General features: G+C 44.7%; 1 protein-coding gene across 1 annotated transcript in view; it reads right to left on the bottom strand.

Annotated features, from left to right (window-relative positions):
* The window catches only part of HDGFL3 (HDGF like 3), an 88,220-nt gene that overhangs the window by 19,271 nt on the left and 50,942 nt on the right, over positions 1–18,007 (bottom strand). Inside the window, exons 4-5 of the mRNA XM_089685718.1 lie at positions 13,793–13,804; positions 9,787–9,948 (exon numbers count right to left, since the gene is read on the bottom strand). Coding sequence (XP_089541844.1) covers positions 9,787–9,948; positions 13,793–13,804 — 174 coding nt within the window. The remainder of the gene's footprint in view (positions 1–9,786; positions 9,949–13,792; positions 13,805–18,007) is intronic.

The raw sequence follows: 18,007 nt of genomic DNA, 5'->3' as shown, positions 1-18,007 counted from the left end.
TGTCATGCAAAACATGAGGGGATCGAGGGCCCTGCTCTTTCGAGCTTACAATCTAGGAGGGAGGGGATAGTGGTACAGGAGGAGATAGCTGTGGGGGGTGGAGTGGTAGGAAGAGTGGAGGAGTTTGGCAAGTTAGCAGGGGGTGGGGTAGGCTTCCCTGAAGAGATGGGTTTTCAGGGTGCGCCTAAAGGAGAGGAGAGTAGGTGATAATCTGATGGGTTGGGGCAGGGAGTTCCAGAGGATGGGTGACACCCTGGAGAAGTCCTGGAGGTGGGCATGGGAGGAGGAGACCAGGGAACTAGAGAGAAGGAGGTCTTGTGAGGAGCAGAGTGTGCGTGCTGGGCGGTACTTGGATATTAGGTCAGTGATGTAGTTCGGGGCAGTGTGGTGGACAGCTTTGTACGTCAGTGTTAGGATTTTGAATTTGATCCGTTGCGCAATCGGAAGCCAGTGGAGGGATTGGCAGAGAGGGGTGGCGGAAACGGAGCGGTTGGAAAGGTGAATGAGTCTGGCAGCCGTATTCAGGATCGACTGAAGCGGGGATAGCCAGTGGCGAGGCAGGCCAGTGAGGAGGGAGTTGCAGTAGTCGAGTCGTGATATGATGAGGGAGTGGATGAGCTGTTTAGTAGTTTCTGGGGTTAGGAACGTGCGTATTTTGGCGATGTTGCGGAGGTGGAGTCTGCACGAGTTTGTTAAAGATTGGACTTGGGGCTGAAAGGATAGGTTGGAGTCCAGAATGACACCAAGTACTCTGGCCTGCGGGGCGGGTTTGATGGTGGCATTGTTGGATGTGATGGAGAAGTCAATGGGGGGTGGTGTCCGGGCTGCATATAGTTACATAGTTAGTCTGGCTGAAAAAAGACAAAAGTCCATCCAATTCAACCATTAAAAGAAAAAAAAAAAGTTATAATCAACATGTATAAATACATCAGTGGTTCATATAGTGAACTCGATGTAGAGTTATTCACCCTGAGGTCATCACAGAGGACAAGGGGGCACTCTTTATGTCTGGAGGAAAATAAATTTAATCTCCAAAACACGGAAAGGTTTCTATACAGTGAGAGCTGTGAAAATGTGGAATAGACTCCCTTTAAGAGTTGGTTCTGGCCAGCTCAGTGGATTGCTTTAAAATAGTCCTGTTAATGTTAATCTGTCCTGTGTCTTGTGCACTATTCCTGTCTTATCGTAGAGGAGAGTAACCCTCTTAGTTCTTATCTTGGAATTACAAAATTAATGAATAACCTTTATGTTGAGGTGAGAGAATTAGTGGGTCTGAGTAGTCTGACAAGAGAAAACTGGGCAGGGCCGACACCATTCAGTCCACTAAAATGCTGAGTGTTGTCAGCTCACAACAGGACAGGAACTGAGTGCATTTCTGGCAGCTCAAACAGGTATTTTTTTCGTACTTGCAGGGTATTTATATTTCAATATTTTTTTTTATTGAGAAACAGGCATATAATAGGATAAAACGGGATGGCAAAAAAAGTCCACCTACATGGTGGAACAAAATATAGAATCACAATCACAACACTGATAGGCACACAGAAAAATTGACTAACAGTGGCAATAGGAATACACATAGAGTGCCATTACCATCAAGACATACAGGTTTCATCAATCAATAAACAGAGACTGAACCGTAGGAATAAATCAAATGTAACAAACAATTCAGCAGATAGAATAGAAAAAGAGAGAAGAAAGAGAAAAAAGGAGGAAACAACTCCTAAGGGAAAGGAGAAAAATAGGGGGGGGGTCAGCTGTAGGACTCTCACGATACAGAAATGTAACTAATCCAAGGCTCCCAAGTCCCCTCAAATCTGGACATATCATCATTGACAATACTTGTAAATTTATCGTTTAGCATTATCCAGTTAAGTTTTTGTTTCACCCTGTCGAACGGGATCACAGATTGTTTCCAACTTCTAGCTATGGTAATGCGAGCTGCCAGTAAGAGATATAAAATTAGTTTAGTCGATTTTTTGGGAACGTCAGCGGGTAATATATGAAATAAGGCCACTTCCGGTGATCTACGGATATTAACTCCTGTTATCGAATATATATAAAATTAAATATGCGGATCCAGAACCTACTCACAACTGAACATTTCCACCAAACGTGGAACATAGTACCTTCTTGACCACAACGTCGGAAACAGCTAGATGATACTGAAGGGTACATTTTGGCTAAGCGATTAGGAACCAAACACCAGCGAAGTAGCGTTTTATAATTGGATTCAACAAGATCAGTGTTAATCGAGATCTTCGATAAAGTATGAGCCGCATTCTGCCACGTGTCTAATGAACTATTTAAATCCCCCTCCCATTGGGTCATATAGGATAAATTTGGTGAGGGGATCAACAATGGAAGCATTGATAAGGGATAAACGACCTTGCATCAACCCACCTGCCCCACAGGAGACCTCGAGGGAAGTAAGCGCACAAGGTTCTGTGAGTAATCTACGCTTAGTAATGATAAAAGAGCGAAGTTGGTGATAACGAAATATTTCTCCAGGAGGCATCTGATATTTTGTCAAAAGATGTTGGGGAGACCGAGGACGAAACCCATCTAAATCGTCTCTGATACGTAACAGACCCTTATTAATCCACCACTGGAACACCCATGGAGATAGACCTGGGGCAAACTCAGGATTACCAAACACTGGGGCCAACGGGGCATGTGGAGAGGAAAAAGGTTTGCGAGCTCGCCATCTATCCCACACCGATAACGAATAGGATAGAGTAGGACACAAAATAGGAGGACGCAATCCACTGGGAAGCCACATAAGAGTACCAATAGCATATGGATGGCACGAAAGAGCCTCAATCCCAACCCACTGAGGGACATATCCCCTGGCCGTAGTACACGATAACTGTGCTATTTGGGCTGCCTGAAAGTATGCCAAGAGAGTAGGGACTCCCAAACCGCCATGCCTCTTCAGGGAGAATAAGGTAGACTTGTTAATCCTAGGGCGTTTTCCCCTCCATATAAATATTGAGACTGCTGCTTGTAGTAATAACAGTTCCTGTTTGGGGAACATGATTGGTAGCGTCCTAAAATAGTATAATAATCTCAGTAAAAAGGTCATTTTAATACAATTAATTCTACTGAACCAGGAAAGTGAAAGATCCTGCCAGTCTAGTAAGTCATTTTTAAGTCGTTTGAAAAGCGGGAGATAGTTGGTTTTGTATAACGTCGATATAGATTTCGTGATGTAAATCCCTAGATAGGAGAGAGAACCAGGGGCCCACTGAAAATCAAAATTTTCCCGGAGGTAACGAACCTCTGAATCGGGTAACGAGATATTTAAGGCAACTGTTTTAGATGAGTTAAGCGCAAGACCAGAGGCCTCAGAAAACCGATGAAACAAGTGGAAAAAACCAGGCAGAGACGTTCGAGGATTAGAAACATACATGAGAACATCATCAGCAAATAAGGCGCATTTATGATCCCGTTGACCACAGTAGACGCCCGAAGTAGTGGGATCAGCGCGAATAGCAAGTGGTTCCATTGCCAAAGCAAAGAGCAATGGAGAAAGAGGACATCCCTATCTAGTCCCTCGTTCTATCGAAAAAGGGGCTGATTTATATCCACGAATGGAAACTTGAGCGGACGGAGTAGAATATAGGGCCCATAACAGTGTCATAAAATGAGGGCCAAACCCGAATTTGTCTAACGTCTGCAACAAATAGTCCCAAGACAGACTGTCAAATGCTTTCTGAATATCCAGTGACAGTATTAGAATTTCCCTCTGTGAAGACCCGTCCCAATTGGACTGCACAGCTGACAGCAAAGCTATAGTCCGTCGAATTTGGTCCGATGTTTGTCGACTGCTTATGAATCCTGACTGGTCATCATGAATATATAGGGCCAGAAATTTATGGAGACGTTGGGCCAGGATTTTAGTAAGAATCTTTAAATTAATTAAGGAAATAGGCCGGTAATTGGAAACCATAGTGGCGTCCTTGAGAGGCTTGGGGATGACACTGATGAATGCCTTATTTTCATCTGGGAGTACCAATCCCCCGTCCCGCAAATAATTAAAGTAGAGGGCCATATGGGGAAAGCTTTATAACAATTATTGGGAAGACCATCCGGACACGGGGCCTTATGAGAGGCAAGAGATTTCACCGCGTTCCCGATTTATTCACATGAAATAGGCCGTTCCATCATCTCCCTATGGGCCTCCTGGAGGGGAGGAAGCGAAACAGACCCCAAAAAGGTGTCGAGAGAAGAAGAAGAACCCCCCTTGGGTGAGCTATAAAGTTTAGAATATATGAAATATCTTGCGAGTCAGAAAGCAGACAAAAACTCCTTATTAATACACTTTAAAGTTGGATCGCAAACCTCTAGCACATAACTACCAATGTGACAAAACGCAAAATAAAAACATATAGTGTTGCGCTCCCAAACCTCTAATTAATATATTATTATTTGAATCACTTAATCTCTGTTCTAAAAATCACAATAATTGAGAATGATGTATGTGATTAATCATAAATTATAATAACCTTAAGCTATGAATCAATAAACCATGTGCATGAATAAATAAAAACAAAAAAATGAAATAAAAAATAACAAAAAAGTAGAAATAATGTCCCAAAAAAGTGACTTTGTGCTGAAAAATCTTCAATCTATAATGATTATAAATCGGTGACTGCTTGTGAATCCTCCCACATGTGAAGATGTGCGCTCACCTCATAGGAAGCCTGCAATTAGGCTATATAAGCTTGCGGTTCACCTCCTTTGGAACCTGCTTGTTTGGAAATCCTGCTTTGAAGTAATGAGTATCCGTGGTATACGATATATGCTATGGGATGAATCGCTTCTCCAGAGGGTGCAACTCCTCTATATTTTCATCTCCATGCGGTTCTCCACATATAAAAAAGATCTCGACATGGTGCTTTATCTTTTATAAAGATTGGCTTTATTTGCTCAGGATATGACACTCACATGTATTGTATACGGATAGTGGTAGCACTGATACAATCGAAAACTAACGCTGACTGTCGGAGCTGTGTACCCGTGGTCCGGCAAACGAACTGGCTCCCTCCGAGTGACGTTACAGTGGGGTGGGACTGTAACGTCACTCGGAGGGAGCCAGTTCGTTTGCCGGACCACGGGTACACAGCTCCGACAGTCAGCGTTAGTTTTCGATTGTATCAGTGCTACCACTATCCGTATACAATACATGTGAGTGTCATATCCTGAGCAAATAAAGCCAATCTTTATAAAAGATAAAGCACCATGTCGAGATCTTTTTTATATGTGGAGAACCGCATGGAGATGAAAATATAGAGGAGTTGCACCCTCTGGAGAAGCGATTCATCCCATAGCATATATCGTACACCACGGATACTCATTACTTCAAAGCAGGATTTCCAAACAAGCAGGTTCCAAAGGAGGTGAACCGCAAGCTTATATAGCCTAATTGCAGGCTTCCTATGAGGTGAGCGCACATCTTCACATGTGGGAGGATTCACAAGCAGTCACTGATTTATAATCATTATAGATTGAAGATTTTTCAGCACAAAGTCACTTTTTTGGGACATTATTTCTACTTTTTTATTATTTTTTATTTCATTTTTTTGTTTTTATTTATTCATGCACATGGTTTATTGATTCATAGCTTAAGGTTATTATAATTTATGATTAATCACATACATCATTCTCAATTATTGTGATTTTTAGAACAGAGATTAAGTGATTCAAATAATAATATATTAATTAGAGGTTTGGGAGCGCAACACTATATGTTTTTATTTTGAGCTATAAAGTTTAGTGTAGAAAGAATGAAATGTGCAGAGGATCTTACTAGGGTCCTGGGATAACGAACCGATATCCAATCTGAGTTTGGGGAAAGCCATCTGGGAATGTCTGGGAGTCAGCTTGCGTGCTAACAATGTGCCAGGTCTGTCCCTCCAAGTAAAGAATTTATGATTAGACCAACGAAGTTGTTTGTCAGCAATGGTAGTAAGACACAAATTAAGTTCCAGTCGGGCCTGGTCAAGTTTAAGTAACAAATCAGGACTGGGAATTTGCTTATGTTGAGCAACCAGGTCAGTGAATGACTGAGTTTTAGTGGTAAGTAGGTCATTTTGGGCTTTTTTAAGACAAGAAGAAAGTTGAATAATACACCCCCTGACCGAGGCCTTATGAGCTGCCCAATTAATCCCCGGGTCTGTGTCCTCTGCTTTATTGAAGTCAAAGAATGCTTGTAAGTGTGAGGAGATTTCCCGACAATGAGAGGGGTTACCCAAAATAGAGTCATTAAGACGCCAGTGAAAAGCCGTCTTACCAGGTGTCCCGGGCGACAAGGTTATAGAAACTGGGTCGTGGTCAGACCAGGGCGTGGAGAAGATTTTAGCAGGAAGAAGTTTGGGGAGTGAATGTGTATGAAGAAAAATATGATCAATGCGGGAATAACTGTTATGGGCTCTGGAGTAATGGGAGTAGTCTCAAGAAGAAGGATTAGCCCTCTCCATGCATCAATAAAGTCATACCAATATAATAGCTGGGCCAACTTACGGCTCCGTCTAGAAGGAGGCTGAAGCGTGACGGTTCGGGAACGATCCAGAGTCTGGTCCAGTGCTAAATTGGGGTCACCAGCCAGAATAACATCACCCTCAAATTCCCCGACCAGAGTGCTTAAAAGGGACTGAAAAAATTCCACCTGATTGGCATTTGGAGTATAATAAATTAGAAAAGTGATTAGGTTTCCTCCCAGGTGGCCTTTCACCAGAAGATATCGCCCCTCCCTGTCCCGGATAATTTTAGATTCGGTAAAGGACAGTTGGCGAGAAAAGCAAAGGGCCACCCCTCGTTTTTTCTCTGTAGCATTAGCAAAAAAGCAGACAGTGTAATTGTTATGGATATAGCGCGGAGAGAAGGAGGAGGAAAAATGCGTCTCCTGTAAGGCAACTATATCTGCCCCAAGGGAGTGGTATGAACTAAAATCCTGTATGCGTTTGGAGGGGGAATTAAGCCCCTGAACATTGTGAGAAATTAAACGAATACGCCCTCTAGTTGACCGTAAGGAAGACATTATAAGTAATTAAGGAGCTAAGCAGGATAGAGACCCTCCGTTCCTGAAGAGTGAAAATGTTCCTAAGAGTCCCTAAATGTTGCCAGCTGACCCCGGAGGAAAACAAAAAAAGACAAAGAGAGAAAAAGTGGAGAAAAAGGAAAGAGAAAGGAGAAGACATTCGGAACACAAAAGTCTGCATGTCAAGTAGCCGTGGTACACGAAACAACACTATATAAATGAATCAGCCTATGTACCAGGAAATACAGAGCAATAGCCCTGTAGTGGAATGGATCTGCCCAGAGAAGCAATCTCGGGGAAGAGTCTTCCAATCAGAGAGAGCGCAAAGACACTCTCCGGCACCGACAGTAACAGTAACCCATCAGCAATAAAACAAAAATTTAGTGCTTAGAAATAGAAGAACAAAACAATTGAACCTTCTGAAATGGCATTCAACAAACAGATGTAATGTAATCCCCAGGTCCCGCCCCCACCCCCCCCATCCCCCTACAACAACAAAGCAGCATCGGCCAACGCTCGCAGGAGCCACAAAGAGGCCACCACCAATCAAAACATCACAGCGAAAAGTCCCCAAAAGGACACGGGAGTTCAAGATATCTTCCCAGGTGGATTCCGTGACCCCTTTGGCGTAGTCCACAATGGCGGAAGCAACGGAGGTCGAGAAGCCAATCCCGTAGGGGAATGGGATGCCGGACTGCGAGAGATAACACCCAGCTGAAACAGCAACTCCTTGCCATCCTGGAATGTAGCAAACCCATAGGACTTTCCATTAAGAGTGAACTGCAGGTGAAAAGGGTAGGCCCAACGATATCTAATGCCCTTCTGAACTAAGTGAGAGAGTAGTGGCTTGAGGGATCGCCGCTTCTGGATAATGGCCGGAGAGACATCAGCAAAGATTTGTATCTTGTGCCCCATAAGCTCCAGGTCCGGATTCTCCCTGCCATACCGCATAACTGCTTCCTTGACCTGGAAAAAATGAGGCTTGACGATGATATCTCTAGGAGGCCCCCCTTGCCGGGGGGGATCAATGCTCTGTGGATACGATCTATCTCAAGATGAAGGTCATCAATATTGGGCAAAGCAGACCACATGAGGGTGTGTGCGCAGCTAGTGAGCTCCTTAACCGACTCAGGGAGTCCTCAAATGCGAAATTGTATCGCCTGGCCCGATTCTCCAAATCATGAATTTTAGAGTATGCTTCCTCTAGTCGATCTTGCAAGTCGGTGATCATGTTGGAATTTTGGGAGACACTATGGGCTGTCACATCAACTTTAGCCTCGATACTGTCCAAACGTTGACCCAAGACCTGAAAATCCTGCTTAAGGTCAGCCGCCAATTTGGAGGTTGCTCTATCTAGTTCGCGTTGCAGCAAATCTGCGAACCGAGCTATCAAGGTCGCGTCACCAGAATATAGTGGCGGGTCAGGAGGAATTGTTGGTGAGGAGGCCGGGCTGTCATCTGCGGGCTCCGGACCGCTATGCTGGCTGGAAAAAATGGCAGCGATCTCGCTGCTCAATGGCGAGGAGGCAGGGGAGTCACGGTCCAAGCAACAGGCCGAAGCCTGGGACTCTGGTGGTACAGGGCTGGAAGGTGATTGGGGGGCCTGCAGGGAGTCACTCACCCTAGTTGGTGATGCTGTTGCAGTCCTCCTTGGTCCACTGTGGGATGAGGTGCTCCTTTTCTCCTTCTGGGGGAGAGGTGCTGCCGTGAGAGAGGCAGAGGAGGCACCAGGAGCTGCAGGCGCCGATCCGGGCACCATCTTGGACCGCCCAGTCCCCGCAGGGAGCAGCATCTGGGAGCCTCCACGGCTCTTCCCCGCTGCTTTTCCCGACATATTGCGGGAGCCTGAGGTCCGGTACAGGTCTGGGGGGGGCCCCCGGGAGCTATGCTGCACTATGCCCTTATATGGGCTGTTATCGGCGCCGGAGGTGTGCGGAGCTATCGCCGGGACATCCGATCCCGGCGGCCGCGCATACGCACTGACATCCTTGCAGGGTATTTAAAGGTTTAAACATTAGAGAAATGAGCATATATTACAAAGTAGTACTGCTGATGTGTTTTCTTATTTTTGTTGTTTTAATTTTACACTGACATACATATAAGTAAGAGATTCCGTGTAGAAAAAGTGTGCTATAATGACCAAATATTTAAAGTGGTTCCAAAGCCTCAATGTTTTTTTTTTTTACCTTAATGCATTCTATGCATTAAGGTAAATAAAAACATTCTGTGTCACAGATTCCCCCCTCACTCCTTTTCTACTTACCTGACCCCAATTTTGATCCATCACTGTGCACAAGAGTTGCGGCTCTGTCCCTCCTCACGGGGCAGATGGATTGCATCGAGAGCCATTGGCCCCTGCTCCTGTCAATCAAATCCAGTGAAAAGGGAGTGGGGAGCCCCGCTGTCTGTGTCAGCAGACGCACACAGAAAGGCTTGGGAGTGAGCCTGCACGAGTGCCCCCATGGAAAGCAGCTTTTCATGGGGAGCAATAGGTGGGGGAGGAGTCAGGAGAGCCAGAGGGGACCTGAAAGGAGGAGAATAAAGGCTGCTCTTTGCAAAACAATTGCACAGAGCAGGTATATATAACATGTTTATTACTTTAATGAAAAAAAAAAAAAACGGAAGCTTTGACAGAACTTTAATTTACAAAGCGTGGAATATATAGGGGATACTGTGCATTTTTAAAACTTACACCACAATGCCACAATAAAGATACAAGACAGTATAACATGGCTACATCTTACCTTTGAAGAGTAGGACTTCTTTCGCTTGGAAGCTGCTTTCTCATTCTTCCTCTTTCCTTTTCCGTCCTCTTCTACCTGATCTCCTTCTTCCTCTTCACTGCTGCCATCAGCAGCGTTGCCCCCTTCCCCCTCAGTTTCTGAGGAGCTTTGCTGCTGCATTGCCTTAAATGGATCAGAAATATGACTGATATAAGAGACTAATCCAGTGAAGAACAACCATAACCTATCTGCAGTCACAATGAAAGATGTCAACTTATTTGTTTGTAACTCTGGATACTCTTTAGCCCCCAAGAGTTCACTGCCACTCCTGGGAAGGAAATGTCAATGCCACTGCTGCTGAGCACCAGTGCAGGGTGGTTAAAAGCATAACTTCTGACACCCATGTTGGGGTTATTACTTTGGTCACTTGATACCAATGCTGTGAATTAATACTGCAGTCACAGGAGGGTTTTCTTCACAGTCACTGACACCAATGCTGGAGGTTATTATTGTGTCCACTGACACAAATGTCGTAGGTTATTACTGCGGTCAATCACATCAATGCTTGGGTTTTTTTACCTGGTCACTGACACTGATACTGGGAGTTATCACTGCAGTCACTGACACCAATGCAGAATAGTTTTTTTTGCAGTCAGTGACACCAATGCTGGAAGCTATTATTGTTTCCAGTGATGCTAATGTCAGAGGTTATTACTAGGGTCAATCACATCAGTGCTGGGTTTTTTACGTGGTCACTGACATCAATGCTGGGGGTTATTATTGTGTCCACTGACACCAATGTCGTAGGTTATTACTGCGGTCAATCACATCAATGCTTGGGTTTTTTTACCTGGTCACTGACACTGATACTGGGAGTTATTACTGCAGTCACTGACACCAATGCAGAATAGTTTTTTTTGCAGTCAGTGACACCAATGCTGGAAGCTATTATTGTTTCCAGTGATGCTAATGTCAGAGGTTATTACTAGGGTCAATCACATCAGTGCTGGGTTTTTTACGTGGTCACTGACATCAATGCTGGGGGTTATTAGAACTATCCAACACCAGTGTTGGGGGGGTTATTATTGAATTAATCATTGCCAGTGCTCAGTGGTTGTATCATGGTAAGTGATACTAATGCTGGAAGGTATTATTGCTTTGACTGGTACCAGAGAGGACCCCAACTTTCTCTTCAGCATGCATTGCAGTAAAAAAAAAATTCCCATTAATTTGGAATGGGCTGCCTATCTCGATGCAATTCACCTCACCACATGATAGCACACTGCTATTGTGTGTCCCTCTGGAAGTGTCAGTGGCTGCCCTTAAAGCCTTCTATTATTTTCAGGTTGACCACCATTGTACAGGTCAACTTTGCATAATAACATTCTGAAAATATGGTCAAATCAACAGGAATGTATATGATTATTATTACTACTACTACAATGGAAGACAGTGAACATTAGGAACCATAATAGCTTCAAAAGTTTACGAAAAGACACTACGGAGGTTATTTACTGAAAATGGAGAGTACAACTCTGCATAGAAACCAATCAGCTTCCAAGTTTTATTGCCAAAGCTTAAATGAACAAGCTGAAGTTAGAGGTTGATTGGCTACCATGCACAGCTGCACCAGATTCTGATTGCACCAGTTTTGGTAAATTCCCCCCTATGGCTGTGCATACAGACTATACATGCTGCATCCTTTTACTACATGAACACCACAATGCTTCAATGATAATAATCATGATATCAAAATAATGGTTTAGAGACACCATTACAAATCTGTGCATTTTTTTATACTGGCCTGCTGTTACCCTTTGAAGCAAACAGCATAATTTTCAGCTTTTTACAAAAAAAAGTTTTTAAAAGCCTGCTAACATTGGCAGTATTTGAGCTTTAACAGCAATGGATGTGGATCTCTTCATGTATTATAGGATTTGTAAAGCACTCCTACAGATGAGAAAGCACACGTTCCAATCCACCGTTAGTAATTATACAATGTCAAATTTTATATTTGTTGCCTTCCACCAGTAAAAACAGTAGTGTGTTACTATATGTATTTTAAAACATCAAAGTTATGACTTTCAAATCAACTGAACTGTCACAGGAGATAACTGGACTATCATAAGTGGTTCTGGCCAAATCTCTTCAGTAACAAGGGAGCAACACCACTGCTAGGCAAACACTGCTCTAATAAACGTCTATTGGGCAAACACAGAAATAATGCAGAGAATTAAAGTTATTACAAATTTGCAAAATAATTATCATGCATGAAGGTAAATAAGCCAGAACATCCTAGCATATAATCATTACTGGCCATCCTTTGAACACACAATCAGGATCTGCCAGGAGTGATCATATCAAAGTTTTCAGCTTTATTAGTGGTATTCTTAGCATTGATGCCAGAGAGAGATATAAAGTATGCAACACTTACCTTTAATAACTTCAAACCAATACAAATCATACTATCATATTTTTCGCTCCATAAGACGAACTTATTTCTCCCAAAAAATGGGAAAAAATGTCTGTGCGGCTTATGGAGCGAATATGGAGTGGCCGGCCCGGTATTCCCACCGCCACCGTGTTAGAATACCGGCTCTGTGCAGCAGAACCTGCTCCTCAGTCCTACCTGTCCCTCGGTCCAGCGGTGTCCTCACCGTCTTCTCTCCCTGGTGCCGGCATCTTTAGTATGGGCACCCGGCTCTGACAGCTAGTGGCTTCACAGCCGGGTAACCACTGCGTATGCGCAAGAAGCGCTGAGCTTTGTGAATGGTCCGGCAGTCTTCTGGGACCTGTCACGTGTCCCAGAAGATGGGGAGGGAGGACAACTCCGCGGAAGTGGGAGTGGGTACCTGTCAAATTTGGGTACCCGCTCCCCCCCTCCTCTGCTCCCCAAAGGTCCTCAGTCTCTGGTCATCTCCTGTACTATGTCTGCAGTCTCTGGTCATCTCCTGTACTGTGTCCGCAGTCTCTGGTCATCTCTTGTACTATGTCTGCAGTCTCTGGTCATCTGTAGTATGGCCACAGTCTCTGGTCATCTCCTGTACTGTGTCCGCAGTCTCTGGTCATCTCTTGTACTGTGTCCGCAGTCTCTGGTCATCTCTTGTACTGTGTCCGCAGTCTCTGGTCATCTGTACTATGTGTGCAGTCTCTGGTCATCTCCTGTAGTATGTCCGCAGTCTCTGTTCATCTCCTGTACTATGTCTGCAGTCTCTGTTCATCTCCTGTACTATGTCTGCAGTCTCTGTTCATCTCCTGTACTATGTCCGCAGTCTCTGGTCATCTCTTGTACTATGTCTGCACTTTCTGGTTATCTCCTGTACTATGTCCGCAGTCTCTGGTCATTTCCTGTACTATGTCCGCAGTCTCTGGTCATTTCCTGTACTATGTCCGCAGTCTCTGGTCATCTCTTGTACTATGTCTGCAGTCTCTGGTCATCTCCTGTATTATGTCCGCAGTCTCTGGTCATCTCCTGTACTATGTCTGCAGTCTCTGGTTATCTCCTGTACTATGTCTGCAGTCCATTGGTTCAGAATATTTTTTTTCTTGTTTTCCTCCTCTAAAACCTAGGTGTGTCTTATGGTCAGGTGCGTCTTATGGAGCGAAAAATTCGGTAATTTCCTATCTCTATGCCAAAACTTTCCCTTGCCCCCAACAGACATCACATCAACCTGACCTAGTCTAAAGTAGTTCGGACTGGGACCAGCGTAGGCCTCCAGGTGCTTGTATTTCTAAAACTGAACATATATGTAAAAAGTATTCAGCTGGCACATTGCACCAGGACTTCTAAGACAAGAAAGTCTAAAGTACAGGTGTTTATATTTGCAGCCAATCAGATTCTAGGGTTCAAGTCCATACTACAGGTTAGAGAAGCAAACATCTAGCTGGTTGCTAAGGCAATACCATGTCCATCATATGTATTACATATTGCATAAGTATCTTTCCAGTAGAACTTCCACCAAGGTACATGACCATTTTCTCACTGCATGTTCTTCTACTGTTTTCTGCTTTTGAAGTTTATGCTCACCTTCAGATGCATCTATTAAAAAAAACAAATATAAATATATTTTATTTATATGGCTTACTGCGTACACAAATACACTTAAATATGTTAATCAATAAGGTTTATTATTAATTATATATTCTGTTTTTTGGTATCAACATTAGGCTACACTGGGTTCCTTGAAAACGTCTGACACTGGACTGCTGCTGTTCCTGACCATCCCAATCCTGTGTCCACATTTCATACAAGCATGAAGTTCCACAGCAGCTGCTGCTCTGAATCAGCCTGCTTATACCCTAAAGAAGGGGGATTTATTGACCCCGAAAGCACACTGGCTAGTGATTATAAAATAAAAAATAAAATTTTAATTCTACCTTTTGATGAACTGAATCCTTTATTGCAATCTACCCTCCTACAGTGGGGAAAATAATTATTTGATCCCTTGCAGATTTTGCAAATTTGCCCACTTACAAAGAAATGAAGGGTCTATAATCTTTATTATAGGTGTATTTTAAATGATAGAGACAAAATATCAACCAAAATCCAGAAAAGACACACGATACAAATGTTATAAATTGAGTTGCAGTTCAGTGAGTAAAATAAGTATTTGATCCCCAAGCAAAACATGACATAGTACTTGGTGGAGAAACCCTTGTTGGCAAGAACAGAGGTAAGATGTTTCTTGTAGTTGGTTACCAGGTTTCCACACATCTCAGGTCCACTCTTCTTTACAGATCTTCTCTAAATCCTTAAGGTTTCTTGGCTGTTGCGTTGCAACTCGAAGTTTCAGCTCCCTCCATACATTTTCTATAGGATTTAGGTATGTAGACTGGCTAGACCACTCCATGATCTTAATGTGCTTCTTCTTGAGCCACTCCTTTGTTGCGTTGGCGGTATGTTTTGGGTCATTGCCATGCTGGAAGACCCATCTTCAGTGTTCTGGCTGAGGGAAAAAGGTCTCAACGAAGATTTTACAATACATGGCCCCCTCCATTGTCCCCTCAATGCAGCAAAGTCGGCCTGTACCTTTAGAAGAGAAACAGCCCAAAACATAATGTTTCCACCTCTGTGGTTGACTGTAGGGTTGGTGTTCTCAGGGTCATAGTCAGCATTTTTCTTCCTCCAAACACGGCAAGTCGAGTTAATGCCAAAGAGCTAAATTTTGGTCTCACCTGACCACAGCACTTTCTCTCAGTCCTTTTCTGAATCATTTAGACATTGTCAAACCTCAGACAGGCCTGTACATGTGCTTTCTTGAGGAGGGGGACCTTGTGGGCACTGCACGGTTTCAATCTATGTCGGCGTATTGTGTTATGGTTTGTTTGGTGACTGTGGTTCCAACTGCCTTGAGATCATTCACAAGCTCCTCCCGTGTAGTTCTGTGCTGATCCCTCACTTTTCTCATGATCATCCTTACCCCATGAGGCGAAATCTTGCATGGAGCTCCAGACCGAGAGTGATGGTTATTTTGTATTTCTTCCATTTGCGAATAATTGCTCTAACAGTTGTCTCCTTCTCTCCAAGCTTATTTCTGATGGTCTTGTAGGAATTTTATTCCTGTGCTAATAAGCCGGGCCCAACGCTGGCCAGGAAACTCAATTCTGTGGGGAAACCCCATAAACCGATCTGACCGATCTGACTGCGACTTCCTACAGGTGGTACTTCTAATCCCCAGCAGATTGTTTCCAGTTTCTCAGACTTCCTTTCGCGCCTCTACGCTAAACCAGCTCCCTTCCCCGTGGCTCAAGCAGAGGCATTCTTTCAAGATCTCCGACTTCCTGGGTTATCCGAGGCAGCACAGGTGGCCCTCAACACCGGTGTCACCGTACCGGAAGTGCTCCAAGCTATCAAATCTTTACGGTCCACCGCGGCCCCAGGTCCCGACGGCTTCTCCGGTCTCTATTATAAGAAATTCTCAGCCCTGTTGGAGCCATTTTTGGCTGACTATTTTAATGAGTTACGACAGGGCTCTTTGCCCTCTCCACACGCGCTTAGAGCGCATATCGCCATGATTCCTAAGACGACCGATGATGTACAGGAACCGCAAGCCTTCCGGCCCATTTCTCCTCTTAATGAAGACCTGAAGATATTGGGCAAGATCCTTAGTTTTCGCATCAATAAATATTTGCGTAGCCTGGTCCACAGGGACCAGGTAGGGTTCGTCCCTGGGAGGCAGGCGGGTGATAATGTTCGTAAGGTGATCCGTCTTATACATTTTCTGCAACAGCAGAAAATCCTGGGATTCTTACTAACTTTAGACATATATAAAGCCTTTGATTCTCTATCCTGGGAATATCTGCAGTTTGTGCTGTCTCGTTGGGGTTTTGGGGATTCTATTCTTTCTTGGATTCAGGCCTTGTATTCTTTTCCTTCGGCCTCCGTTAAATATGCTGGGTATTTTTCAGATCCCTTTCCTATTGGGCGAGGGACGAGACAGGGTTGCCCCCTGTCCCCAGAGCTCTTTGTCCTGGCGCTTGAGCCACTGGCTTTAGCACTCCGGAACGATTGCAATGTATCGGGGGTTCCTTACGCGGGACAGGAGTTCAAGCTGAAACTTTTTGCGGACGATGCCCTCCTGACACTTACTAACCCCTTGACGACGCTTCCTAATTTGCAACAGGTTCTTGAGCGCTTCTCCTTGATTTTGGGTCTCCGTATTAACTTGGATAAGACTGTCGCTCTCAATATTACTTTGGCTTCGGATTTGGCTTCGCGCCTACCATCCCACTTCCCTTACAAATGGGCTTCCTCTTCTCTTGAATACTTAGGCATTCGCTTGACCCCCACCTATGACTCCTTGTTTGCTGCAAATTATTATCCATTGCTTAGCTCTCTATCCTCTCTTATGCATTCTTGGCAATTTCCGCACCTGTCATGGATAGGACGGGTTAATTCGGTGAAAATGACCATCTTGCCGAAATTGTTATATTATTTTCGCACCCTCCCAGTGCGGGTTCCCCCTCATTTTCTTCGGTTGCTTCAGGCGAAGTTTATGCATTTTATCTGGGCGGATAAGCACCCCAGAGTATCCAGAAATACGCTCTTTGCTTATAGACTCCAGGGTGGTCTTGGGGTGCCTAATGTAACTAAGTATTATCAGGCGAGCCAGATTGCCCCGCTCTCTATGTTGCACGCCTCTTCTGACATTCCCCTCTGGGTCCTGTTGGAACTACCTAAATGTGCCCCTATCGCAACGTCGACGCTTCTATGGCTTCCCCCTGCCCTGCGCCCTATGGCATTGAGTCCGATGTTGCTTCATGGCTTACAAGTCTGGGACTCGGTACGTTACTCCAGTGGCCTGATGTCACCTTTTCTGCCTTTGCTCCCAATTATTAACAACCCTCTTTTCCCACCGTGTTTAGATCGCCCAAGGGCGTTTTCTTGGTGGGTGACTAATGGTTTTTCGCAGGTGCAACACTTTTTGATTTTTCGGTCCTTCCCCACCTGGAATTCTCTACGGGAATCCCTGGATGTCCCCCCGGCGGCATTCTTTCGATACCTTCAATTGCGGCACTGGCTGCTCTCGCTGCGGGGCACTTCTGCTTTCCCGTACCAGAAATCTGCCTTTGAACAGCTTTGCCAGCAGCGTCTGGGCGCCCCGGGCCTTATATCCCTTCTTTATGCAGCTCTGAACAGACGCTCGTCGCAATCTTCTCTTTCATATGTTGTTCAGTGGGAGCACAACCTGGGAGTGGCTGTGGATCCGGAGGACTGGAATAAGGCCTGGTCACTCATAGCTAAATGCTCATTTAATACGGCCACACTGGAGGCAGCCTATAAGGTATTGTTTCGTTGGTATTGGGTTCCGGCTCGGTTGGCCCAGGCTAACCCTGCCTGTAGTGATCAATGTTTTCGGGGTTGTGGCCATCATGGAGATGTATTGCATATCTGGTGGTCATACCCGAGACTGTTTAGTTTTTGGTCTCATGTGTTTGGCCTCCTTTTCACCTTGTTCCATCTCTCCATATGCCGGGATGCTCGGTATGCCTTGCTTCATTGCCCCATACCGGGCCTCTTGGCTCACCAGCAGAAGTTGGCTTCCTATTTGTTTTTATTGGCCACTAGAACAATTGCTCAGGCCTGGAAGAGTCCGTTTGTCCCTCTTCAGGGGGTGCGGGATCGTATGACCACTATGATGCTCAACGAACAGATGTCGAGTATCTGCAACGACTCCCAACATAAATTTTTGAAAATATGGGAGCCGTGGTTGCAATATGCCTTTCCCACGCTCCCCCCAGC

This window comes from Staurois parvus, unplaced genomic scaffold, assembly GCF_062004578.1.
Source record: "Staurois parvus isolate SC_StPar_1 unplaced genomic scaffold, SC_StPar_1.0 ptg000381l, whole genome shotgun sequence".
Taxonomy (NCBI): Eukaryota; Metazoa; Chordata; class Amphibia; order Anura; family Ranidae; genus Staurois; species Staurois parvus.
This window is presented reverse-complemented; position numbering and strand designations above follow the sequence as displayed.